General features: G+C 39.7%; 1 protein-coding gene across 4 annotated transcripts; it reads left to right on the plus strand.

The window, feature by feature from the left end:
- Positions 1 to 12,687: 12,687 nt before the first annotated feature.
- Positions 12,688 to 25,186, plus strand: pan2 (poly(A) specific ribonuclease subunit PAN2). Of its 4 annotated transcripts, none has more exons than XM_030423982.1 (26): positions 12,688 to 12,781; positions 13,261 to 13,566; positions 13,691 to 13,860; positions 13,985 to 14,105; positions 14,229 to 14,306; positions 14,394 to 14,664; positions 14,892 to 15,237; positions 18,647 to 18,743; positions 18,841 to 18,960; positions 19,080 to 19,199; positions 19,279 to 19,407; positions 19,505 to 19,704; positions 19,876 to 20,024; positions 20,635 to 20,741; positions 20,845 to 20,943; positions 21,057 to 21,148; positions 22,361 to 22,505; positions 22,632 to 22,769; positions 22,868 to 22,927; positions 23,019 to 23,109; positions 23,196 to 23,353; positions 23,499 to 23,642; positions 23,963 to 24,142; positions 24,263 to 24,356; positions 24,575 to 24,778; positions 24,885 to 25,186. In XM_030423982.1, the coding sequence occupies exons 2-26, from the start codon at positions 13,279 to 13,281 to the stop codon at positions 24,920 to 24,922; spliced, it is 3,639 nt and encodes a 1,212-aa protein (XP_030279842.1). In that variant the 5' UTR covers positions 12,688 to 12,781; positions 13,261 to 13,278; the 3' UTR covers positions 24,923 to 25,186. The 4 variants fall into 4 exon arrangements, with proteins under 4 accessions (XP_030279842.1, XP_030279845.1, XP_030279846.1 ...); XM_030423985.1 differs by having other exon boundaries at positions 24,888 to 25,186; XM_030423986.1 differs by having other exon boundaries at positions 24,575 to 24,766.
- The last annotated feature ends 1,035 nt before the right edge of the window (positions 25,187 to 26,221 follow it).

A 26,221-nucleotide genomic window follows, 5' to 3' on the forward strand; every position in this document is an offset into this window, starting at 1 on the left:
AGACACAAAAGGCTTGTTGGAGATAAAATGGATTGATTCATTGATTCATTTAAAAACACACTATTGTAGCTCTGATGCAGCACGTAATCTATGAAGTCTTAAGTTTAGGAGTTTAATTATTGGGACAGATATTCAGCATTTTCTGATTACTTGTAATTTTTTTGGTCAGATTACTGAGAAAAATTTACCAATTTAAAAATGTGCTACTTTGGCTCTGATGCATCCTCTCACACAATATCCCAGTTACAGCGATATCTGATTGATCACACATCACGATTACTAGCCTATAAACACTGAATAATCTGAATCTGCAAAGAAACAAATTCATAAAACAAATGTAGCAGAAAGGACATATAACGTAGCATTAAATGAACATTTTTACTTGAGAAAAATCGACTGTTAGATTCCATCCAACCTGCTATATTTGCTCCTCAGGTAGAGTTTAGAAGGACCAAACACTGAATCCCAGTAAATGTTGTAGGTGGGTTGTTAATGCATCAACACAACCAGCACAGTTATTTTTTAGAAATGTATTTTATATCCAAAAGTTAATTCAAAAGATTATAAATGAGACCGTTTACTACAAACGAAAAAAAAGGGAAAGCATAACAAACCAGAGTCTGACATTACAGCTGACATCTATGTCAGATATAAATCGTTGGCAGCCTACATGAAAACGTATTGGTGACTTGAGGTGACCTAGAATTTTTGCCAGGAAAAGGAAACTTCAGTGACATTTACTGTTTCAGTTCACTCATTTCATTAAACACAATAAACGTTTATTGTTCATCTGTGAAATATCCCGCCTCCATTATATATATATGTCACAAATGTTTGATGACCACAATTGAGGGATCATTGCAACAAATGTGTTTACATTGCCGCTATAAGGATATCGGAATTACTTACTCCCTAGTATTGGTTTCGGCATCAGCCCCAACAGCTGCGTGTTTGTCGAGCCCTCGTACAAACAAAATGTCAACAGTCTAAAGGTCAACAAAATGTTTGGCATTTAGTGGTTAGCACAAAAGGGGTTTGAAGCCGGTGATGGAAATTACTTGAAATGTATGGAGATATTCTGTAGTCATATATCATAAGATAAGTATTGTCTGTATAGCCTGTAGCTTCCCTCTGTAACAAAGAGCTCTATTGTTGTCCAAAAACCATTAAACACATCAGTACATCACTCTGTTGCGCCTCATGTACATTAACCTGCTGCAGTAAATATCCAACCAAAGCAACACATCCACAACTAGAAATAGTCCAGAATGAAGCGTGAGTAATGCGCAGTTGTTTAGGAAATTATTGAGCATTTTTAAAAATGAAACTGAAAATCTGGGAAATCTCTCCGTTTTTAAAGACTTCAGAAACAGACACAATGTCGGCGTTCTTCTTTTACAGCCAGCCTAACACTTCACGTACTGTTTTCAAGCACAGTATCGAGGTACTTGTGTTATACCTGAGTATTTCAGTGTCATGCCACTTTATACTTTATATTTGGACCATTAAATTATGTAATAAACTACAGTGAATCCTGCATTATTGGCTAACTTTGTTGCCTTGAGTTGTAGAGGGACCTATGTCAGCATACATACATTTTGGTCCTCTTTACATCATCATCAAGATATAATTTAAAGGGTAACTCCACCAAATTAACACATTTAAGTGTGTTTAAGGGTCTTGGAGAGTAAACTGCTCATGTGGAAACAGTAGTATGAAGACTTTAGTGGCTCCAGAGGAAGCTGCATGTAATCTGATAAACTGCCTCCACTGATGTCACTCTATGGCAAAGTTGCATTGTGGGTAATGTAGGCTCCAGGTGTAGAAAGGAAGAGGAATGTTTGAATTAAAAAGTGTGATTTCTCTGTTCTGCTGTAATGATTTAGCTAATTTGTTTTTAAATGTGTCAAACAGTCTTACAGAAGGACAATGTTAGACCAGTGGACTGCTTTTCTAAACCTGGTGCGTACATTACCCACCATGCAACTCAGCCACCAAGTGACATCACTGGACGTAGTTTATCAGATCACATGCAGCTTCCTCTGGAGATACAATATATACAGTTTCACATACGCAGTAGTACTCCTCAAGACCTAGAAACACTTTAATGTGTAAAATTGGTGGCGTTAGCCTTTAAGTAAGGTTCATATTGTGTTCAAGTGTTGGATCTTGTTAAATGAAGTTGCATTTGATGAAATAACTATAAAACTAACAGAATCATTTCATCATAGGAGGACTTGAGGTGACCTAGAATTTTTGCCAGGAAAAGGAAACTTCAGTGACATTTACTGTTTCAGTTCACTCATTTCATTAAACACAATAAACGTTTATTGTTCATCTGTGAAATATCCCGCCTCCATTATATATATATGTCACAAATGTTTGATGACCACAATTGAGGGATCACTGCAACAAATGTGTTTACATTGCCGCTATAAGGATATCGGAATTACTTACTCCCTAGTATTGGTTTCGGCATCAGCCCCAACAGCTGCGTGTTTGTCGAGCCCTCGTACAAACAAAATGTCAACAGTCTAAAGGTCAACAAAATGTTTGGCATTTAGTGGTTAGCACAAAAGGGGTTTGAAGCCGGTGATGGAAATTACTTGAAATGTATGGAGATATTCTGTAGTCATATATCATAAGATAAGTATTGTCTGTATAGCCTGTAGCTTCCCTCTGTAACAAAGAGCTCTACTGTTGTCCAAAAACCATTAAACACATCAGTACATCACTCTGTTGCGCCACATGTACATTAACCTGCTGCAGTAAATATCCAACCAAAGCAACACATCCACAACTAGAAATAGTCCAGAATGAAGCGTGAGTAATGTGCAGTTGTTTAGGAAATTATTGAGCATTTTTAAAAATGAAACTGAAAATCTGGGAAATCTCTCCGTTTTTAAAGACTTCAGAAACAGACACAATGTCGGCGTTCTTCTTTTACAGCCAGCCTAACACTTCACGTACTGTTTTCAAGCACAGTATCGAGGTACTTGTGTTATACCTGAGTATTTCAGTGTCATGCCACTTTATACTTTATATTTGGACCATTAAATTATTTAATAAACTACAGTGAATCCTGCATTATTGGCTAACTTTGTTGCCTTGAGTTGTAGAGGGACCTATGTCAACATACATACATTTTGGTCCTCTTTACATCATCATCAAGATATAATTTAAAGGGTAACTCCACCAAATTAACACATTTAAGTGTGTTTAAGGGTCTTGGAGAGTAAACTGCTCATGTGGAAACAGTAGTATGAAGACTTTAGTGGCTCCAGAGGAAGCTGCATGTAATCTGATAAACTGCCTCCACTGATGTCACTCTATGGCAAAGTTGCATTGTGGGTAATGTGGGCTCCAGGTGTAGAAAGGAAGAGGAATGTTTGAATTAAAAAGTGTGATTTCTCTGTTCTGCTGTAATGATTTAGCTAATTTGTTTTTAAATGTGTCAAACAGTCTTACAGAAGGACAATGTTAGACCAGTGGACTGCTTTTCTAAACCTGGTGCGTACATTACCCACCATGCAACTCAGCCACCAAGTGACATCACTGGACGTAGTTTATCAGATCACATGCAGCTTCCTCTGGAGATACAATATATACAGTTTCACATACGCAGTAGTACTCCTCAAGACCTAGAAACACTTTAATGTGTAAAATTGGTGGCGTTAGCCTTTAAGTATTTATTTATTTATTTATTTATTTATTTATTTATTTATTTATGTTGTTTGTTTCGGACATGTCAATTCATAAGCATCACATTTCATCATTGTTCAAATAATACAACACACATGGCCGAAAGGGAAAAGCGGGAGAAGCCAAAGCTTATCAAGTCCCGCCCCCATTACCCACAGTATAAAATCTTCATTCTGATCTTTTCTTGTCTTTTGCAAATTACTTTTTTCTTTTCTTCTCTTTTTTTCTTTTGTTATGACCTTTGACAAAACATATTACAGCAGTAGCATATAGAGCTGAATTCAAGCTCTAGACAGTACATACAGATTACATGTGTGTCTGCACATGTGTCCATATTAGTCCATCATGAGTGAACAACAGTCTCATCTTATGGCCTCATCTTATAGCCAGGCTTGCCACAAAGTCAGAATATCCAATTGAGAGAGAGCAAAAGTCCAGTGTATTTATTATTTGTTGAGATGGTGTTGGGATGGTGTAAGAGCCCTTTAATGCATTTTCATGTTATTCATCAGTCTCCTCTGCAGCTTTTATGGCTGCTAGCTTCGCCATGTCCTCCCGATTGGTGGCTACATCAACTCGCATCTGTATCACGAAGTCGCGGATTGTTGAGATGTCAGAGCGTATCCCGACCACAGCACTCCAAGTATTGGCGTTGTCCGCCCTCGCACTGGTCTGCTCAGTAGCGATCTTTCTCATTTTCCAATATTGCATAAAGATTCCAAATCCCAAAGCGATCGTTCCAATTGTCATGAACGTGAACATGTACACGTCCTCGACATCTTCCACATCCAGTGCGGCAAGGCAGATGACTCTCCACTTTCCCCAACCATCCATAACGTAGCCGGACATAAAGGTCCCGTCCGGGCATGTCGGTTCACCAGAACCCGCACGCCGTGTTGAGAACACTCTGTCGATGGCATTCATTGACCAGCTCAGCAACTCCATCGTGGATTGATCGATTGATTGATTGGTTAAGAACGTAGTTGGACAATATTAGACGAATCTCAATCGAATGACTCTTGTGTGCCGATTTACAGGGTTGAGTCCTTCACAGCTCAGAAGAACTTGTGATAACTCACAATAGTGGCACAGTGTTCGTACCTAAGTTATCTCACATTGTTGATGCACATTATAACAACATCCTGCCATGTACAACTGGCATTGGCCTTGGACCATACAATTTTCTCAGGTTCAACTTATTGTTTGGGTACAGAATGGTATTTGTTATGCTCACATGCCGTCTCAACAAAGTGTCTGCCCAGTGTCTGTTGATTCGTGACTCTGACCTTTTTCAACCCTCTAGTATTGATCTGTACTGATCAACGATTGAATGTACATACTTTTTTTTGAAGTAAGGTTCATATTGTGTTCAAGTGTTGGATCTTGTTAAATGAAGTTGCATTTGATGAAATAACTATAAAACTAACAGAATCATTTAATCATAGGAGGACTGGCTGCAGCTGATGGGACCCTGGAGGTGACAGCAGGTGGTTTGCCAATATCACGTTTTTTGCCCCACGGCCCCCGAAAAACAGGTTAATCCGGTCATGGTTCAACTCCACGACACTCAGAGGCAAATACTGAACTTTTTACCGCCTCTTACTTTGCATATTCAGATTTTATGTAGAAAACATATCATTATTATTTGCTGACCCATGAAACACGAGGAAAGGCGGCTGAGCAGTAAAGCTTCCCCGTAACATGAACGATGTTCAGAGAAATCAGGAAGTGATATATTGCTCACATTACACATGGATTACATGTGCTGGAAAGGAAATCAAACGTCCTGGGGGATGTTGAGTTGAGAGTTCAGCAGTAAAGTCGTGCAGGATATAGATGGAGACATTACCGGTATCTATGGTGAGATAAATGTCATTGAGAACTGTGATATGAGCAGTCTTGGTAGGCCTAGTCATGAAGTCTAAATCCAGACTGGAAAATGTCCAGATGATTATTTGCTGCTAAAGACTAGCTGAGTTGTTTGTAGAACAACAATCGATCGATACTCTATGTGTTATACATATATATATATATATATATATGTGTATATATATATATATATATATATATATTTAAATATATTTTACACATTAAAATCATCAAGATATATACATATATATATTTTACACATTAAAATCATCAAGATAACTGTACATGCCAGGAGACCAGTTTTATAATTGCTTGACTGAGAAGGAGTGTGTGATGGGAATAAAGTCCACTATAAAATATATGTCAGGATGTATCAGTTACCAGACGGGAATCTGGGTTATCTAGTGAAATAAATCAACATACATCATCCCACTGACGCAACCGCCCAGCCTTTGATCGGGCAGATGACTCATGCAAGGGGAATGACAACAAAAACACTCAAGCTGTTACCGGCACGCGGACAAACTGCTTCCCTGCAGCTTCAGCGGAGTGTAGAGGAATTATGCAGAAGTGATGTAAAATTCACATTAAACATGACCCATTATTTACATGAGTGGGTCAGGAGGAACTTTGGCACACTGAGTCATTTCATTGACACACATTCAATATGTGATTATTAAATATGTAAATAATTATAGGCCTTGAGGTGAGTGACATGAATTATACTCTATTATACTAATAATGTTTAATATTTATATATTATACATTATAAAAAGTTACTTTCACCCTCGACATGTGGTCAACCTCGTGCATCCACTCAGACGGCGTTCACTTTCAGCTTTAAAAGAGTGTAAATACGACAAATACTTTTGTTATTTTACATTTTCAAACAAGTCCCCATCTGCCTCACTTGTTTAGGACAAAAGCTGAAACGCCGTTTTGCTGTGAAGCCCCAGAAATTTTTTTTGTCATGCACCCCGACTTTCCGTCAGCGTGAGGGTGAGAAGATTATGACTGAATTCTCACTTTTGGGAGAACTCATCCTGTATGTGAGGGAGACTTTAACTTCTTATCTTGTACAATCATTGGGGTCCCTTCATTGTAAGTTTCTCACATTTGCTCATGCAGATGTTATGATATCAAAGTGTCAGTTACCGTAACACGTTGACCTTCCTGGTTACATTATACTCACACAAACACGCTGTCTACGGTAATACTGCCCTGCACATCACTTCTCCTAATAAACCTTCTAATAAAGGTTCCCAAAAAATATATTCTGGCATAACCACACATAAAATTTACTTCACATTTACTGTCAAACAAATATAGGAACTCAACAGGCCTCACAGAGCCCCTTGTGCATTCTGATATTTGCTTACTTTGATATTGATCTTTTATTTTTAACACTGTGTTGTTCATTCACTTATTGATTGGCTTGTTTTGCTTTGCTCTTTTATTCTATCTTTGCATTTATTGTCCATCTTATTTGAACATATTCATTAACCTTTCTCGTAAACCACAAGAAACCTTTCTCGCTGAAAATATGTTCTAAGTGCTGAATAGTTATGTCCTCATTTGCTCTCATTGTCGTGATGAACAGCAGTGAACTTTGGAGTTTTGATCCTCAAAGACAAGGATTTCTGAATGAAGTCAGGATGTCACCCAGGGGACAAACTTCCTTGTTGAGCAATCTGGTAGCTTTGCACCGCTGCTTCCTCTTCGTCTTTTCAAACATGACACCTTCCTCTTTTTCTGGTTTCTTTTGCTTTGAATTACTGCTGGATTAGCATTACATCACCACAGCTCCAGGGACAAAGCTGGTATAATAAACACACTGACGAGGAGGAAGTAAGCAGGAAGTTGTGCCTCTTCTGAAGAGCGGCAGGAAACTTTTAGGAAAGCACAGCTTCCTCCTTATGTCAAGTGTGTCTGGAAGATGTTTTTGGAAATGAATTCATAGGAAAGTGGTTCTCATGATTGTGTTCAGTTGAGGGAAACATCACCAAAAAAAAACAAAAACAAAAACACAATGAAGTCATTAAGGAACCACAGCACATTTTGTGATGATGAAAGTCACGCTGTTTATTATCCATACAAAGACCATAGAGATAAACAAAACGCAATACCAACTGATTTCAATAAATATCAATAAATAAATACATAAATATGATTTGAATAAATATGTCCAGTAATAATTACATTGGAAATACGTGGCATGAGAGAGAAACATGAGTGGAAATACTGTTGTAGATTCATGACCCGCCACCACAGGCTGTACTAGAGATCAATGTGATCGAACAGAGAGTGATCGTTCAATAATTCACAGCTGCAGGTAACATTTCAGGCTCTACAGGCATTTCTGAGCTGATTCGTCCGTGTGACGGATCGGGTCCCCCAAGGCGAAGACCCGAGCCGTGAGGATGGAGAAGGAGAAGAGTCTGTCGAAGGTGTAGGAGGTGCACAGCGTGTCCCTCATCCAGGTGTCGGTCACGGTGCTGTCGTCCTGCAGAATCAGAGGGAAAAGGTGAGTCCAGTTGTAATGAGCCATCAGTATGATCAACGAAAATGAATCATTCTCTCCCAAACATGCATTTTCAGTAGACAGAGCTTACCACGTGCTGAGCCGTCCCGGAGCGCGCGTGCACACATTTGCTGATGTCTTTGTGCAGTTTGTGCATCTGCGGCTTCACTTCGCCGGCAAACTTTGCGCAGCTGGGCAGCACAGAGAGGTCCTCCACGATAGAGATGTAGTGAGCCAGGACGCTGAGGATCTTCCCGAGACACGGCTGAGGAAGGAGAGAGGAGAGGAAAACTTAGAAAAATGACATCACGAGCAGGAACTTTGTCATTTGTTTCATGCTGTAAATGTGATTTGTGATTTGTGTCGTTTTGTGTTTTTTATTTATTTATTTATTTAATTATTTTAATGCAGGTGTCATTTCTCACCGCTGACTTCTGTTTGAGGGATTCAGGATCGCACATATCCGTCGCCTCCACCCAAGCAAGTCCAGAGAAGTTGGAGTCGTCTGTGGATCCGTTTCGTGCCTAAAAGGTGATTTGAGACAAACGTGAACAAAAATATACAAACCAAGTAATGCACGCGGGTATATTCAGCAACTTTAAAGTCTACAGTCAGATTTATGTGGAATTGATTAATCAATTAGCCGATTGAGCTCTTGATTGGACAAATCAAGCGCTGTGAAGACATCAGCCTTGGCTCTGAGAAATTGGATGTTTCACTATGTGAAGTCAGTTCAGTGAGCGGTCATCCACATATAGATTATATATAAGATATAAAGAGGTGTTTTGTTGATAATAAACACTTCAGATATAAGTTTTAAACAGCTTTACTTACATATAAAACCATCCCAGACGCTTTATCATGAGTGATTTCTAGTGTTGTGTTTTTTGGTGTATTTTGTATTATCATAATTCCAAATAAGACACATATTAAAAATCTCTTACCTCTGTTGATACAATTTTGGCGATGCGATTCAACGCCAGAGAGCTGCTGCTCACGTCAGCACAAGCCTGAATGGGACCGGCGGGAGCGCAGGACGCAGCGCCGAAGATAAAGAGACAAGCAGCAAAAGTCGCGAAACAAAAATCCATGTTGGGTTTGTTTGAGTGTGTGTCTGGTGCCGTGGACTCGTCCCTGTGACTGATGAGTGCTGCTGTGTGTCCAGCTACTTATAAAAGGGAGCAGTAGTAGTAGGATTGCGTCAGGCGGGGTTTCCTCCTTCAGGTGTGCTCACTGCGTCCAGTTCAATGTTCTCGTTACGCACAGGTAGGAGACTCCGAGTTGGATGTATAAACAAAATGAGGTCAGGATTATCACATGACAGAAGGTAATTGTTGCAAAAAAAAATCCAGAAAAACACAACAGTCACTGTAATCAAAGTTAAGTGATTCACGACCAATGTGAGTAATTGTCATTTGAATGCCTCTCGACTGTATAATGAGTTCATTCTTAAGTTTGTTTAGTGGTTTTCCTTCCTGATCAACAATGAACTGTGGAAGTTTACTTCATTTCATTTCAACGTTGACTACAATTTAAGCTTGTGTAGTTTTTCAGTGTAGCCTGCTAGTTAGTATTCCTGCAAGTGTTGAAACAAGAACATAAAATTAGCCCAATTTTCAATTTATTAAAGTTCACTTGTACTTTTACTGTGAATTATACTACAACTGAACTTAGTTGTTTAGTTTATTCGAGTTTTAACATTTTAAAGGTAACACAAATAGTGGCTACAAAACATCCAACAATGAAAAAAATTGCATTATCATGTTGGATACAGTGTTCTCCGTCTTAATAGACATACATTGTTCTATAACTCTGGCTAAGACGTAGATCTCCTGCTTTAAGAGCCAAATCAACATTCAGACAACCAAAATAATTCAGTCATAAACCTGGATTATTTCAAACAAATGGTTTCTTAGGTTACTGTACACAAAACAGTGAAAGAGATATAAAATTCATCCTCAGCAGAGATCATGTAAGACACATGACGCGCTGCTCTTCAGGAATACCTTCACATCTGCCCACATCAGTCGTCAGATCTTAACTAAGCACCCCTCTTTTTAACTTAAGTGTTAAATCTTCTTTATTTGAACATAGTTTCTGAGCTCATGTTTGTTCTATGTCTCATCTTTACATTTTTTCACTTGGATGTGTACTTATTTTGTTTCACTGTATTTATTTTACACTGCACATTGTTCATGAATCAAATCAAATCAAATCAATTTTATTTATATAGCCCAAAATCACAATCACATTGCCTCAGTGGGCTTTACAATCTGTACAGTGAACAGAAAATTAACCTAAACCAGAAAGAAAATCTGAAATAGATTTGAAGTTAACTCAAATGTTTTGTGCAAGAGGACCACATGTATAAAAATGCCCATGACATACTCAGGATTAACAACGTATTTGTTTTCTTTTCAAACAAATATTGGATTGGATGCAAAAATATTAAAAAAAAAACATAATAATGACCGGGAAAAACAACAAAGTATGAATACAGACTTCAGGGTTAGAAACTTCTCTATAATGCAAGAATACTTAATTTTATCATGATCAAAATATGAAGTACAAGTATAAACTGAATATAATATAGTAAAAAACAAGTAAACTTAAGTACAACTTTGTTAATTATGATACAAACATAGCAAGTCAATTAAAAGCATTCTCTCTTATATTAAAAAGAAGTTTACTAAAAGCACACTTCGTTTCAGTAAAATTTCCTTTAATCACACACTTGATTATTTCATGTGAAATGATTTATCCACACAAGTGAGTAATAGCTGAAGCGACCGATACACCAATTAAACTAAATGTGTTGAAATCAGGTTTCACATCTATGGCTGTGCCGGGGAAGTGAGATTAACCTTTACATTTCAGGGAGATAATGAACCTGAATCCTCCAACACAGAACGGACAAACTTTCCATCAGTGTCCACGATCTGCCCCTCTTCTCTACCAGAGAAAAACCTGTGTCTTTCAACTGAATTCAGTTATTTTCAGAGAGAAAACGAAAGAAAACGATGACAGAAGATGAAAACATAATGTGGTACTTCCTTTATCTTTCCCCTCTATGTGTTATATTCTTAATATAGTGGTAGTCTGCCTGTAACTGACTCGTTTACGGCAATAAACAGTCTTATCAGACAAACTGAGAGTTTATTGACCAACTTGTAGCAGACTTTTATGTCTTGGTTTATATATTTATGTAAAACTTTGTTCAAGGTGGAACGAATTCTAACATCCTGCTGCTGTAACCTCTTTAATTCAAATCAGAAAATAATAAATGTATATCAATTGTGTGTGAGGAAATAGGGCTCACCTGCTGCTTATATGACGCATCTTTATAACAGAAAAATCACAGATTATGTTCAGTCCTGCGTTATTTAAAAAGCCAGTTTCACCTTCTGCAGTATCTGCTAATGGCAACTCAGGTACTTCAGGTTAGGGAAGGATCGTGGTTATCGCAGTTAAGATATCATTATTATTTTCTCGATTCATTGATCGGCCTATGAAATATCAGAGCCAGAGATGTGGACTCACTTGCTTCTTAGTGAAAATAAATAAATAAAGAGTCGACTCTGAAGGTAAAGACTCCTGACTTGACTTGAGGCATGATGATGCAAATGGCTTATAATGTTTATCTTATGTCTTCATGTTAGTTTTTTGTTTTGTTTCTAGGCTGGCAGTCAGCATTCCTCTGTTTGAAAAAGATGGGAGGTCTTTTTTTGATGGTGAAAAAAAATAATTTGTATACTAATTTATTTATTTCACTGAATATCATTCATCATAATGCAAATTCAATTCACAGTCCTTTTTGAACAGGTTAGATTAATTGGCCATTATGTCACTATAAGACAGATACTACTGCTTTATAAAGATTTGACACTGCAGGTTGGACTGCACTATCTTCGGTGGGGAAACGTTATTTGACCTGCCTGATCTAATGACTTGTTTTGAAACAACGTTATGACTTTATTTGCACAAGAAAAAAAATGACTTGGGACTTGAGACTTGAGTCACATATTTGGTCAATACTATTAAAATTTCCCAAAGCCCAAGGTGACATCTTTAAATATCTTGTTTCGTCCGACCAACAGTCCAAAAACCCAAAGAAATGCAGTTTAATATTATTTTTAAAATAATTATTATTTTCAGAAAAAAAGCAAACCCACCTTCATCCTCATCCTAGGCAGTTAATATAAGAGGATGTTTGGTATATTTGTTTGAAAAATTACCAAAGATATTCCTCAGTTATTAAAACAACTGTAAATTAATTATCTGTCGATCAGATAATCGATTAATTGACCATTAGATTTACCTCTCAAAATTTGCAGTTCGTCAAAATAACTCAAACTCAAAGATACATGGTGCCTTCAGGAGCCCTGAGGATGTAAAACCTGTGGTCCACCTTGCTCAGCCTGGTGAAGACATTAATTTTATAAATAGAAGTATAACATGAAAAGATACGTTACACAGTCAAAGAGTCGAGTAAAAGGTAAAGGGAATGTTTTTAAATGTGCTGGAATGGAAAACTACGCCAGTGAATTGATAGAGAAGGATGACTCAATCTATACTGAACAAGCTCCGGCGCTGCTCTTGAACGCACCCCTGTTTGCTCCGGAACTGTTTTCAAAAATAAGAGTGTTGTTGTTGTGAATGAAGTGAGCATGGACTCCAGTACAAGAATAGGTCGGTGTAAAATTCACATTGATATTTTAAGCCTTTCAGCTTTATAACAAAGGGACACAAACTCTGTATTAATATATATTGTAGGTGTAGAAACTGACTTCATGTCTGTCTGTGGAGTTCACGACGCAGCTAACGTTAGCCAAGAGCTAACAGTAAACGGCAACTAGCCGAACCAATAACGTTACCAACAATGAGACACAACTGTTGTGAGTGAATAAACGGCAGCTTTGCTTTCTCTGCTGATTTCAGCAATGAATAGTTAACAACAAAAACTTTTGACTTTAAATGCTATTGCTAGCAGGTAGCTAGCGTCATACCGTTAGTTTCCGGGGCTAGCAAGCATTAGCCTAGCCAAAGATAACATTAAAAGTAAACATGAAGATGTGGGGCGTTTAGTTGATCAGTACAAGTAAGAAAATAACATGTTTTTATTATTTAGGGTGGCTTTAGTGTTCACAGAAGTTGTCATCCCTCTGCAGGTTGATTTAGCTGTACACATGATGAACTTTGACGGTCTCGACCCGGGCATGGGTGAGTACCCACCCAACCTTCACGGGACGATGGACGCCGGGCTGGAGCCCTCCATGGACCCCCATCTTAACCCCAACTTACTGCAGGGTGTGGAGCTTGATCCAGAGGGGCTGGCTGTGACTGTCCCCGAGCAAGTGCATCTCATGGAGGGGATGTTTTCCGAGCTGCACAGTGCAGTCTCAGAAGTTGGCATTCCAGTCACTGCAACACATTTTGACCTCCAGGAGGAAATGCTCTGGATGGGAAACCACAGAGTAAGAAGAGCATTGATTATGATGGAGTGTAGATTGTTTTTTAAACCTGTCTCCTGTTTGATTCAAATGCACAAACACTTCCATGTCATTCCATCATTTTCCTTTAATTATTCTCATCTTCTAGGGTCACGTAACCTCGTTCTTTGGACCCACAATGGGCCGCCATTCATCTTTCCAAGCGCATGCAACAGATGACGTCCGACACATCCAGAGTTTGGAAACAGGCGTCCTGTTCCTCTCAAAGTGTAACCTCAAATGCCACACTCGTGGGGGCCTTGTTATGTTTGATTTTCCGTAAGTAACACAAAACCTTGACTGCTGATTGTGCTGAGATGTTTTGAGACAATCTGCAACTGTAAAATGATTTATTCTCTCATTTAATTAAAGTTTATGATTATTAATATATATATTGTTCCAGGATGGATGAAGGAGCTGATATGCATAGTCTACTCATGACTGACAACAACACCTTGCTCATGGGCGGATTACAAAACTACGCAGTTGAAGTGGACTTGAATACTGTTCAAGAAACCCAAAAGGTGAGACATCATCATTCACAGCTGCCTATTCATGCAGCACAGGACAACATGACATAATATATAAGAATTATATGCTTGAAAGCAAGTGATCGACAATTTACTTTCGTGTTGTGTTCTTGACAGTTCAATGTTGAAGTACCTGGAGTGGCAATAATGCGCCAAACCAGTCGTTTCTTCTTCTGTGGGCACACTTCTGGCAAGGTAAGCAGGACTTGATTAAATCAGTTTGTGAAAGATGCTTTTTTTTTGGTTTACACGATGCTTACATTCACCCTCTGTGAAAAACAGATAACCCTTCGTGACTTGCGTAGCTTCAAGACGGAGCATGAGTTTGATGCGTTCTCTGGCAGCCTCTCAGACTTCGACGTTCACGGGAACCTTCTGGCTGCATGCGGGTTCTCCAGCCGAGGCATGAATGGGTTGGCGTGTGACCGTTTCCTCATGGTGTATGACCTCCGTATGATGCGAGCTGTAACGCCACTTCAGGTGCACGTGGACCCGCTCTTCCTGCGCTTCATTCCTACCTACACGTCACGCCTGGCGATCATCTCACAGACAGGTATCAACTGGGAAACAGAGTCTCCTTCATGCAAGCTCTGTAGATAGTGTATTTGTAGACTTACACTTTGTCCTATATGTTTTTTTTTTCATCATATTAGCATCAAGATTTATGATTAAACATCACACAGTGGAAAAATTCTAGTCAGTTAAGTATTTGAGTCAGATTGATTCCTAAATACTGACTCATGTATCTGTGAAATAAAGTCCCACATCTTCTTTCTCCAGGTCAGTGCCAGTTCTGTGAGCCCACTGGTCTCGCCAATGTTGCGGACATTTTTCACGTCAACACCGTTGGCCAGTTGCTCATGAGTTTTGACGTATCGTCCAGCAAACAAGCCTTGGCCTTCGGGGACTCTGGGGGATGTGTGCACCTTTGGTCTGATGCTCCAGAAGTTTCCTTTAACGACTACTCCCGGGAGACAGATTTTGCCCTGCCTTGCCTTGTGGACACGCTGCCTCAGCTGGACTGGAATCACGACCTGCTGCCTCTCTCACTTATCCCCATGCCGCTGACCAGCACCGAGCAGCTGCTGTCAGACTGGCCCACTGCCCTGGCTACACCCAGCCCCAGGTAAAACACTTGCAAGCAATTTATCTTGAAGGACAAGTTCATTATCTACTCATCCCCATACCCTACTGATGGAAAGTCGGATGAAGTTTTGTAGTCACATGTCACATCAAAACAGCTTTGCAGCATTCTCCTAAACAGCTGACGTACATGGGGACTCGTTTCATAATGAAGAAAACAACCTCACCCAAAAACATTAAATGGCTCTGTAGCTCGTCTGGTGGATTCAAAGTCTCAGGAAGCCCTGTACTCTCAATTTGTTAATCTGAAATCTTCACTGTAGCTGCTAAGCGCACTTCCAGTCTGAAGTGGGTGCAGAAGGTCAGCTTCACATCTAAGGTGTCAATGACCTCTTTTAAAATCAGTTTATGAACTCGAGATTTGAATAACACCACTGTATGGAGCCATTTTAATTTTTTTTTTTTCATATGCTGTAAAACAATACCCTGTCCACTTCAGTTGTTGAGTAGAATGCTCTTTTTCTTTGAAGCTCTAGAAATGATTTGCGGAGAAACTTTGCCTAACTTTTCATCAGCATGGGTAACGCAGTAGTTAATTCATTTTTAGGTGAGCTTATCCTTTAACTGATTCTGTATTGCTGGCAATGGCAGCACTACATGAATTCAGCGTTTCCTTCCCAACACATTTTGGGAAGGGAACACAGGGAAGTTGGAAATTACTGAGGGACTAATACATTTGTGGTTTTGGTCTCTGCCATGGGATTTGTTGACAATAGCAGAATTATGGAATGTCACCAGCTTCATCGTTGAACTCTAGCTACGCTACGAATTTGCACAATGAAACCACGATATACAACTGACATGAATGTTTTGACCTGATGATCTCATCTTATTTAGATGCACTGCAGATGTGCCGTTCAGCACTGCAAATACTCAGCAGTGCACCGAATCCTCTGCTGTAAATAGTTCCCAAGAAAAGCCACTTATTACTCCTGTTTGAGTAATATTTGAAAACCCTGGTTAGAAATTAATCTATGAGTTTTTGTGTTTTTAAAGAATTCTTCAGTAGGAACACATGAGTGACACAGACAAGGGAGGGAAGTTGGAAATTATTGCGGGACGGACTAAAACATTTGTGGTTTTGTTCTCTTCCATGGGATTTGTTGACAATAGCAGAATTATGGAATATCACCAGCTTCATCTTTGAACTCTAGCTAAACTACGAATTTGCATAATGAAACCATGATATACAACTGACATGGATGATTTGACCTGATGATCTCATCTGAGTCACAGTGTGGAAGTTATTAATTTCTCTTTTCTGTCACGGTTGTTAAACTCTCCTGAAGTGATGTCAGTGTTGTGTGTGACTAATGTTTGAGCAGCCATCACATTTTACATTAGCAGTCAAAGGGTATCAGATATGACTTGAAATATGATTTTTACGTTAGATGTTCGTTGTCCAGATTTGATGTGTCATTTTGAAGGCTGTGGTGTGTGGTGCTGTTGAATTTTGTTGCATCAAGAGGTTTTTCTAATATCCACTTCTAGTTAACCCTCATTAATTAAACGGTGTGAGCTAAAGATTATAAAACACCTGTAAGTACTAGTGGGCATCACAATCTCTGTGATGATGGTGTTTTTTTCCTCTGTGCCATAGAGCTGCATTATTGTCCACAAACTATTAATTGCACACAAGTTATCCACACTGTTGCACTTTATTTAGATGCACTGCAGATGTGCCGTTCAGCACTGCAAATACTCAGCAGTGCACCGAATCCTCTGCTGTAAATAGTTCCCAAGAAAAGCCACTTATTACTCCTGTTTGAGTAATATTTGAAAACCCTGGTTAGAAATTAATCTATGAGTTTTTGTATTTTTAAAGAATTCTTCAGAAGGAACGCATGAGTGACACAGACAAGGGAGGGAAGTTGGAAATTATTGCGGGACGGACTAAAACATTTGTGGTTTTGGTCTCCATGGGATTTGTTGACAATAGCAGAATTATGGAATATCACCAGCTTCATTTGAACTCTAGCTACACTAGAAATTTGCATAATGAAACCATGATACACAACTGACATGAATGATTTGACCTGATGATCTCATCTCAGTCACAGTGTGGAAGTTATTAATTTCTCTTTTCTGTCACGGTTGTTAAACTCTCCTGAAGTGATGTCAGTGTTGTGTGTGACTAATGTTTGAGCAGCCATCACATTTTACATTAGCAGTCAAAGGGTATCAGATATGACTTGAAATATGATTTTTACGTTAGATGTTCGTTGTCCAGATTTGATGTGTTGGTGGATCTGTTTAAGAGAAAAGTAGGTTCAAGGTTTTGGCCATTTTGGAGGCTGTGGTTTGTGGTGCTGTTGAATTTTGGTGCATCTAGTGTTTTTACTAATATCCAGTTCCAGTCAACCCACATTGATTAAATGGTGTGAACTAAACATTATGAAACACCTGTAAGTATAAGGGACCCTGTCTGTTGTATTAAACTGCATATTGTGCACTACCTCCCCCTTTAGATTTGTCACGTTACTGGAATTTATAACTTTCATACAGTACCTCGCAAAATATCAATATTGAGAAAAAATGACATTCAGGACACAACATTTCAGATTTTTTATTGAAGATGGATATAAGAAGGCTGTAACATGACAATGACGTACAACTTTTCATGGCTAGTAGGAGAAAACAGCAGACTGACTGTAGTAAACATAAAACATTTTCTGAAACATTTATTTTATTCTCTTTAGACCCGGCTGTAATGGCACTCCGTTAGCTCTTCTATCTTTGCTGCACCACTTCTAGAGTCAGTCGAAAAAACAGAGACATGACAACTTCCTTTCTCTTTTCAAGTGTTTATAAAAAAGAAAAGGCAACAAAGAAAATTACAAGGTCTGACGCACGGTCAAAAGACTGTGTTGCTTCCACCATGTTCTGACTCTAAAAAACGAAACTTAAGGTACACAAAGTCAGTTACCATAGTTACCACTATACGATGACATCACATCATAGAATTTAGAGCATAGAAACGTTTTTAACCTTTTACACATTAATAATTGTGTATTTTAAACTGACATACTCTAAGCCTTGTGTGAATTATAATGAAATTGTCATCATTCAATTTGAACTGTTTTTTAACTAAAATTATTATTGCTTAACTGACCCTTATTGGCCCTTTCACTGGTCTTTAAAAATAATGTGTTTGTTTGAGAGAAGAGACAGCGAGAAAGTGCAGCTGTTAGTGGTGTATCAATACAGCAAATAATAAGTATTAAAACAATGTATTGATATTCATATTAGTTTTTTTGCGCTATTGTTTTGTAAAGCCCAGAAAAGAGTCTGAGTCTGATTGATTTAAACTTGGAATAAATGATGAACGGACAACTTGGTGAATCACAACATTTGGCTCGTGTTATGTGTTATTAACGTGTTCTTTCCAACAGACGAGCTCCTCCTGCTGATCCAGAAATCCTGCGCACAATGAAAACCGTTGGGTTTATTGGTTATGCAGCAAACCCTCGGACCCGCCCTCGGAACCAGGCATGTCAAAAAACATTCACTTCAGATCTGATGTTACTGTGTCACATTCGTTCACAGATCTCAACAATCTGAAATGTATTTTCTGTGTTGGCTTCAGGTTCCTTACAAAATTAAAGACGTGGAGCTCGATTATGATAATTACAACCAGGTCCCTGAATCACCGATCGGGCGTGATGAAGAGCCACATCTCTACATGGTGCCCAAAAAGTACAGAAAGGTCCGACTTATAATATTGCATCATGCTTTTCATATAAAAGAATGGTTGATTTTTATCTCAGAATAATTTGTTTGTAAGTTTTGATTTCTAAAGTTTGTTTGATCTTTGTTTTCTATCAGGTCACAATTAAATACTCAAAACTCGGACTGGAGGACTTTGACTTTAAACATTACAACAGGACTTTGTTCGCTGGTCTGGAGCCTCACATTCCCAATGCCTACTGTAACTGCATGATCCAGGTAAGAAACTCTCAAGCCTTTTTTTTTTATTAGTTTTTGATTAGATAATTATTGATGTTTCTCCCATATCTGGTCATAGGTATTATATTTCTTGGAGCCAATCCGGTGTCTAGTGCAGAATCATTTGTGCCAGAAGGAGTTTTGTTTGGCCTGTGAGCTCGGCTTTCTCTTCCACATGTTGGATTTGTCACGAGGAGATCCATGTCAGGTAGCTGTTTTTTATTTGTTTCTCTAAATGAAGTATACGGATCCCTGCCACAGTCTGACCAATCCTGATCCTACTCCTCCTATCTCGTCTCCTCAAGGCCAGTAACTTCCTCCGAGCGTTTCGTACCATCCCAGAAGCTTCAGCGCTGGGTCTGATCCTCGCAGACTCTGACGAGCAAACAGGGAAAGCCAGACTCGGTCGCTTAATCCAAAGCTGGAACCGCTTCATCCTCACCCAGCTGCACCAGGAGACACAGGAGCAGGAGGGCCCGCAGGCCTACAGGGGAGCCAGCAGCAGGTCAGAGCCAACAGAGACAGATATCAGTGTAGTAGCAAATGTTTTTTCTGAACAAAGCTTTGTGACATCCCCGGGACTGAGTATGGAGTTCACTAGGCCCAAAGTTTTTGCAGAAACATGTTCAGCGAAGGTGTCATCACTCATTTGTTTTTGTTGTGTCCGTGATGACAGTTCTCTGGGTTCCTCTGGCGAGTCTGCAATCGGTAAACTCTTTGGATGTGAAGTGGAGAACAGCAGCCTGTGTCGCTGTGGTAAAGAGACGGTCCGCTCCTCCCTCACGTTGCTCTTCACCATGCATTATCCTGAACAGAACTCTCAAGGTGAGTTCACAATACTCCTTCACTTTGCTGTGCATGGATAGTCTGTGTGTAGCTGTTGGGGTTTTTCGATTCAATTTTGCTTGACTTGGTTTGACTCAGCACATCACCCCAGTGCAGGGATTCTCATTTCTATTACAACTGGGCTACATGCCTGAAGGTCTGTAATGCACACATTGGCTATACATTACTCATTATTTATTAATATGAAAGCTTTTATTATGAAGCAGCAAAACCAGGAAATGTTGGGTTTTCACCTGCAGTAACTGAACACGACTCCTGAAACAGATAAAAGCGATCATTATGAAACACTGAGATAAAGCAGATGCCTGAAAGAAGAAGGACTTTAATGTCAGGTCACAGAGATTAACTTAGAAGCTACAAAATTATTTTAGAATGTCTTTCTCGTCTCCTGCACACATGCTTCTCGCGATCACAACACGAAATTGTTTGGGGAGGAATAGCAAATCAACACAACATGGTTTGGCTAACCTTTCCAAAAGTGCCAGTGGAAAAGCCCCATATGTTGTACCTAAAGCCTGGCTCTAAAGGGCACAGATAACCTGAGGCAGTATAAAGCTGACATTTTATTCATTTCACTTTGACTCATCAGAGAAAACAATAAAGGAATATGACTTTGCTGAGATCTTGAAGAAGAGCATCTGTCTGGAGCAGAGCACTCAGGCGTGGTGTGAAAACTGCGAGAAGTATCAACCCACAGTGAGTTCCAGCTCCCCTTCAGACATATCAGCAGCTCGTATGAACACACAGTAGATTTTTAGCCCCGTTTCTGCATGGTGAAATTATCTTTGTACCTCTTTAGGTTCAGACACGCAACATTCGATGTCTGCCAGACGTTTTGGTCATCAACTGTGAGGTGAACAGTGCTAAAGAGGCTGAATTCTGGAAGGTTCAAGCAGAGGTAAAAACCTTTTGATTTCCATCCTGGCAAGATGACATTTTGAAAATGAATTAAGGACTTGCAGGTTGTTAGTTATATAAATAATGTAATTATCTCCTGTGTTTTCTCCACAGTACGCCTTCAACAAGGCCATGCAAAAGGAGGCGAATGAACCTGCAAAACCTAAAGAGCCCCCTCCACCCATGCCCACAGAGTGGTGCTTGGAGTAAGTCATATCAAATCAATTGTCAATTATTTCTTTTGTGTGATCTGAAAACCCCCAAAAAATGCCCATTATTATTTCCAAGACATCTTCAAGTTGCTTGCGTTTCCCAAACAACAGTCCAAAAATGAAAACAGTGAAGGGCAGCAAATCTTTACAGTTGAGCAATATCACTGAGTAGTGACACAGCCAGATCGTTAGTTCCCACCATTTTCTGTAAACGCATTGGAAAAAAACTGAATTCCATTTTAATGTACAGCTTCTCAACCACTTGTTTTCCCTGTGCTCTCCAAGCGGCCTCTGTGTGACGTATGCTGTTTTTGAATAACAATATTACAACAACAAGAGCTGACGGTCAGTGACCGAGAGGAAGTGTAACTACTACTGACACGCTGTGGGACAAGCACGGGAAGAAGGAGAAGAGAGAGCACAAAGATGAGAAGAGGAAGCAAAAGGAGAAGGAGAAGGAGAAGAAGAATAAAAAGAAGACGACGAAGAAGAAGAAGAAAAGGAAGAAGAAGAAGAATAGAAAATAGAACAGCACTTATGACATCAAACTGCTGCATTGGGGTAAATCCACGCAGTCAAGACAAGAGAGCCAAACATCTGTGGTGGTGTGGATGTTTTTACAGATTATAAAGAAACCAACACAACTGCAATTTGTAATACATATTTTGCAACTGTGGAAGGAAAAGGCCTAAGAGTTTTCACACGTCAAATCTTATTAGAGCTGTGGGATATTAAATCAGCTTCATCGTCAGTCACAGCACCTGAACTTTTGTTACCCTTTATCGTTAGGGTAATAAAAATCGCAATGCACAAAATCTTGATGTTTTAAAAAGCGCTTAATAAATGACTGGGATACAAAATAAAGTATTAAATAGTTTTTTTTTTTTTTTTACAAAATACCTTAATATTTTCTGTATAGTGCAACAGTTTTTTAGGGATGACTGTTGACTTCCACAAAATATTAACATAATATTTTTGCTAAATAATCATCTGTAATGAAGATAAAATCAAAACCAGGAAAAAACGACACTTAAACCACATCATGATGTATAAGGATATCTGAAATCCAAGACAGATAACAACGTAGTATCGACATATTTGTGCATCCAGAATCAATTTATCTGCCTTTCAACTAACTGACTGATTACTAATCACATCAGCTGAACGTGTCTCACAATGTGTTGACCTCGCTGTACATCCTTGTAGTGGGGAGGATGCGTGCAATATGGAGGGCTTCACCTTTGACACGAAGGCGGAGGATCTGCGACACGTCTGGATCCCTCTCACTCTGAAGATGTCCATCAGCAAAAGTCAGGGGCTGGAGATCAGCAGCTGGCCTGAAGGAGAGGAGGTGAGGGAGAAAGATTTCCTACTGATTTCTGGATTAAAACAGTGATTTTGATGCTTTATTTTTAGCTTCCTGTCTGCGTGCCTAACTGTGTTTTGCTAACGATTCCTTACAACATCTCTTGATCAGTTGAGCGCTGCTGAGGAGGAGGAGGGCGCCGCTCTTTATGACCTGGTGGTCACGGTGTCTCACGTCCTGGACGCTCGCACAGGTGGAAACTTGGTTGCGCACATCAAAGTGGGAGAGACGTACCATCAAAGAAAAGAGGTGAGTGAAACTGAGAAAAATGACTTCTGCAAAGTGAATGTTAAAAGGAAGTCTGCTCTGTGTTTGAAAACTGACATTTTTAAGGATGTTTGTTTCAGGGCGTCACACACCAGCAGTGGTACCTGTTCAATGACTTCTTAATCGAGCCAATCGACAAGGTGAATATATTTGACCGTAGTAAATGAATGCTATTGAAATATGATGTCTTGCAGTTTAGTAAACATACTTGTGTTGTCTTCTCTGTCAAAGCCTGAATCTGCTCAGTTCGATTTGAGCTGGAAAGTGCCGGCCATCCTGTATTACTCCAAGAGGAACTACCACACCAAATACGACCTCCGCAGTGAGTTCCAGACTTTTAACCTGGAGATTATTACTTGAAGGTTAAGTGCATCGAATTACCTGCTCATGTTTTGCTGTTTGCCTCAGTTAAAAATCCCATCGATGCCAGTGTGCTGCTGACGGAGGCTTCGTTGGCTCGGAAGCAGAGGAAGAGTCATGCTACCTTCATCCCTCTCATGGTCAGTGAGATGCCGCAGGCTGGTGACTTGGTGGGGCTGGACGCCGAGTTTGTGACGCTCAACCAGGTGAGTCAGGAGTATAAAACCGCTGTTTGCTGACCTCACTCTGTCACACAGTGTGTTTACATGCACTAAAGGACACCCTGAGTCGTAAAGTCATCTTGTTGTGACAGTAGACTCTGAATCAATCCACGACTCTCTGTGTTTGCAGGAAGAGGCAGAGCTTCGCAGTGACGGCACCAAGTCGACCATCAAGCCCAGTCAGATGTCCGTTGCCAGGATCACCTGTGTGAGGGGTCAGGGGCCCAACGAGGGGGTTCCCTTCATCGATGACTACATCTCTACTCAGGAGCAGGTGAGACACTGCAGAGTGCGAAACACCAAAATGGCTGAACAGATAAAACAGTAAACATGTGACTAAACTATATTTTTTCACTTCCTCTATCATGATGTGAATTTTATTTTCAGTTTCAATGCTACGTGATGCACCATCACTAAACATCACAGGAACATTTCCTCACCTTCTCTGACTGTGCTCCGATCACATATAGATTACTTTGTCCCTTGTTTGTTTGCTTTTAGTACTTTTTTCTGACTTAATTCGTTTGTTCAGATCTAAGTTGCAAAGTCAAATATTAACCTTGAAATCAAACCCCTGCTCATGTGTTCTTCCAGGTCGTCGACTATCTGACTCAATATTCCGGCATCAAACCAGGAGACCTGGACGCAAAGATTTCTTCAAAGCATTTGACCACACTGAAGTCCACTTACTTGAAGCTGCGCTTCCTCATCGACACGGGAGTTCGTTTTGTTGGTCACGGTTTACAGAAGGACTTCCGGGTTATCAATTTATTGGTATGTTACAGTCACATTTGATGGATATTATCAGTTTACAGTCGAGGGAGTTGTGCATGTTAAAGAAACATCTTTTCTTCAAGCAGTGGTGAATTAACTCTGTGTCTTGTTGGTTTGTAGGTTCTGAAAGACCAAGTCATCGACACTGTCTACCTGTTTCATTTACCCCGAAAGAGGATGATCTCTTTGAGGTTCCTTGCCTGGTACTTTCTAGGTAATGGATCACATGACTACATTTAATGCGACAAGGGGTCGCTTGCGCAGATAGTAATCACCCCACTGGAGATCTGAACCTGTGGAGCACTGAAACATCTTTGAGCTCATTGTTGAAAGCCCACAACTTCATTGTTTTACCTACTGATGCAAAATAGTACTGCGGAAATCGATATGACCCGTCATTCCTGATTGTCCTTTTCATTGTGCATCTTGCAGACCTCAGCATCCAGGGGGAAACCCACGACAGCATAGAGGACGCCCGTACTGCTCTACAGCTGTACAGGAAGTTCCTGGAGCTGAGTCGTGGAGGAGGGACGGACGAAGTGCGGAAGGTCCTGAAGGGACTCTACGAAAAAGGCCGCCAGATGGACTGGAAAGTCCCTGAATCAGAAACAGGAGATGGTCAAGGTAGCCCAAAAAGTACGACATTGCTGTGAACGATACATGTTAATGAAGTGACAAGTTTAGATGTGAACGCGTCATGAAGAACAGAAGGAGTTGATTGAAAGCACTCTTCTTCCTTCAGCAGGTGCTGCAGTGTTTCCCTCTGTGATGGGGCTGTGACGACGCTGACACAGGAGAGGTCCGACCGACCGACCGTCACCGCCAGTTCAGTTAATGTCGTATTTTGTACCTACTTGCATTAACTTTTGCATTGTGTACAGTCTTTATGAAGGTCTCTGTTGCCTGTACAGCTCAGCTCAGAAAACAGTTGTAATCATGTCATAATGTGTAATTTTCATCTGGGGAAAAAAAAGGAAAAGAATTTGTATTTTATGATTTTGGAGCCGTTTTATAAAAAAAATAAAGTAAAACATTGAAAGTGAATGCAGTGTGTTTTTTGATACATGTAAATAAACATATCATGATCACGTGAAGAATATTGGGTGTCATGCCAGGAACTTTGAAACATATTTAAATGAATACATACTGATGAACGGACTGCGGTCTTTCACAGAAGTGTAGTCAAATTTTCGGCTTCTTCTCGGATTACTGTGAAGTTTGTAGTGTCATACATGCTTTGTTTAGAATTTGCTGGTTAATTTCCTGACCGGTTTGACAAAATGTACCTGCAGGTTCAGGTTTCATTTCTGAGTAGCGTAAAAACCCTCCAGTAACATGTAAAACACAGGCGCCTGGAGGGCAAAGTCTCTCAGAATATGAAATGTCTTTACGCTTGGATTTGTTTAAAAGAAATGAAAATGAAATAACAAGGCAAGGACAAAGTTTTATTTCAGGATTTTATAAACAACTTCTTCACCAGTCAAATAAACAAACTTACTTTAAAGAAATGAGATGTTCTTATAGATTTACATTTAAAACAGAAACTCTGAAGAATATTGTGGATGAGGACAAAAAACATTTAAGCATAATAATAAGCACATAAAATGACTCCAGCTCTTCCAGTGTAATCAAAGTCTCTTGAAGCCCCGAGGTCCAATATTGATTTGAGAAAAATGCTATTTACACCCTTTAAAAGCTGAAATCTGTGTTGGAGGGCATCCTGTGGGACGTGGGTGCACAAACTGAACCGCTCATCGAGGGTGTAAATAATGTCCTTTCAAATCAGTTTGGGATCTCAGGGCTCCTGGAGACTTTTTTCACCCCATCTACTTCAGCTGTTTAAGAGAATTCTGCAACACTGTTTTGCTGTGACGCTCGAAAAAACTTGGAAACTTCACCTGACTTAAATAATGGCTGAATGAATTTTCATTTTTGTGTGAACTCATCCTTTAAATGGTAACACTAGCTTTGACCAGGTCATATGTAGAACGTTTCCCATCTCAGTTTGCAGCTGTCACAATTAGGAAAAATGTTAAAGTGGTAAGTCTGCTCGGGTGTAGGTGAATTCTGTGGAGAATT

The sequence above is a fragment of the Sparus aurata genome, chromosome 7 (genome assembly GCF_900880675.1).
Source record: "Sparus aurata chromosome 7, fSpaAur1.1, whole genome shotgun sequence".
NCBI lineage: Eukaryota > Metazoa > Chordata > Actinopteri > Spariformes > Sparidae > Sparus > Sparus aurata.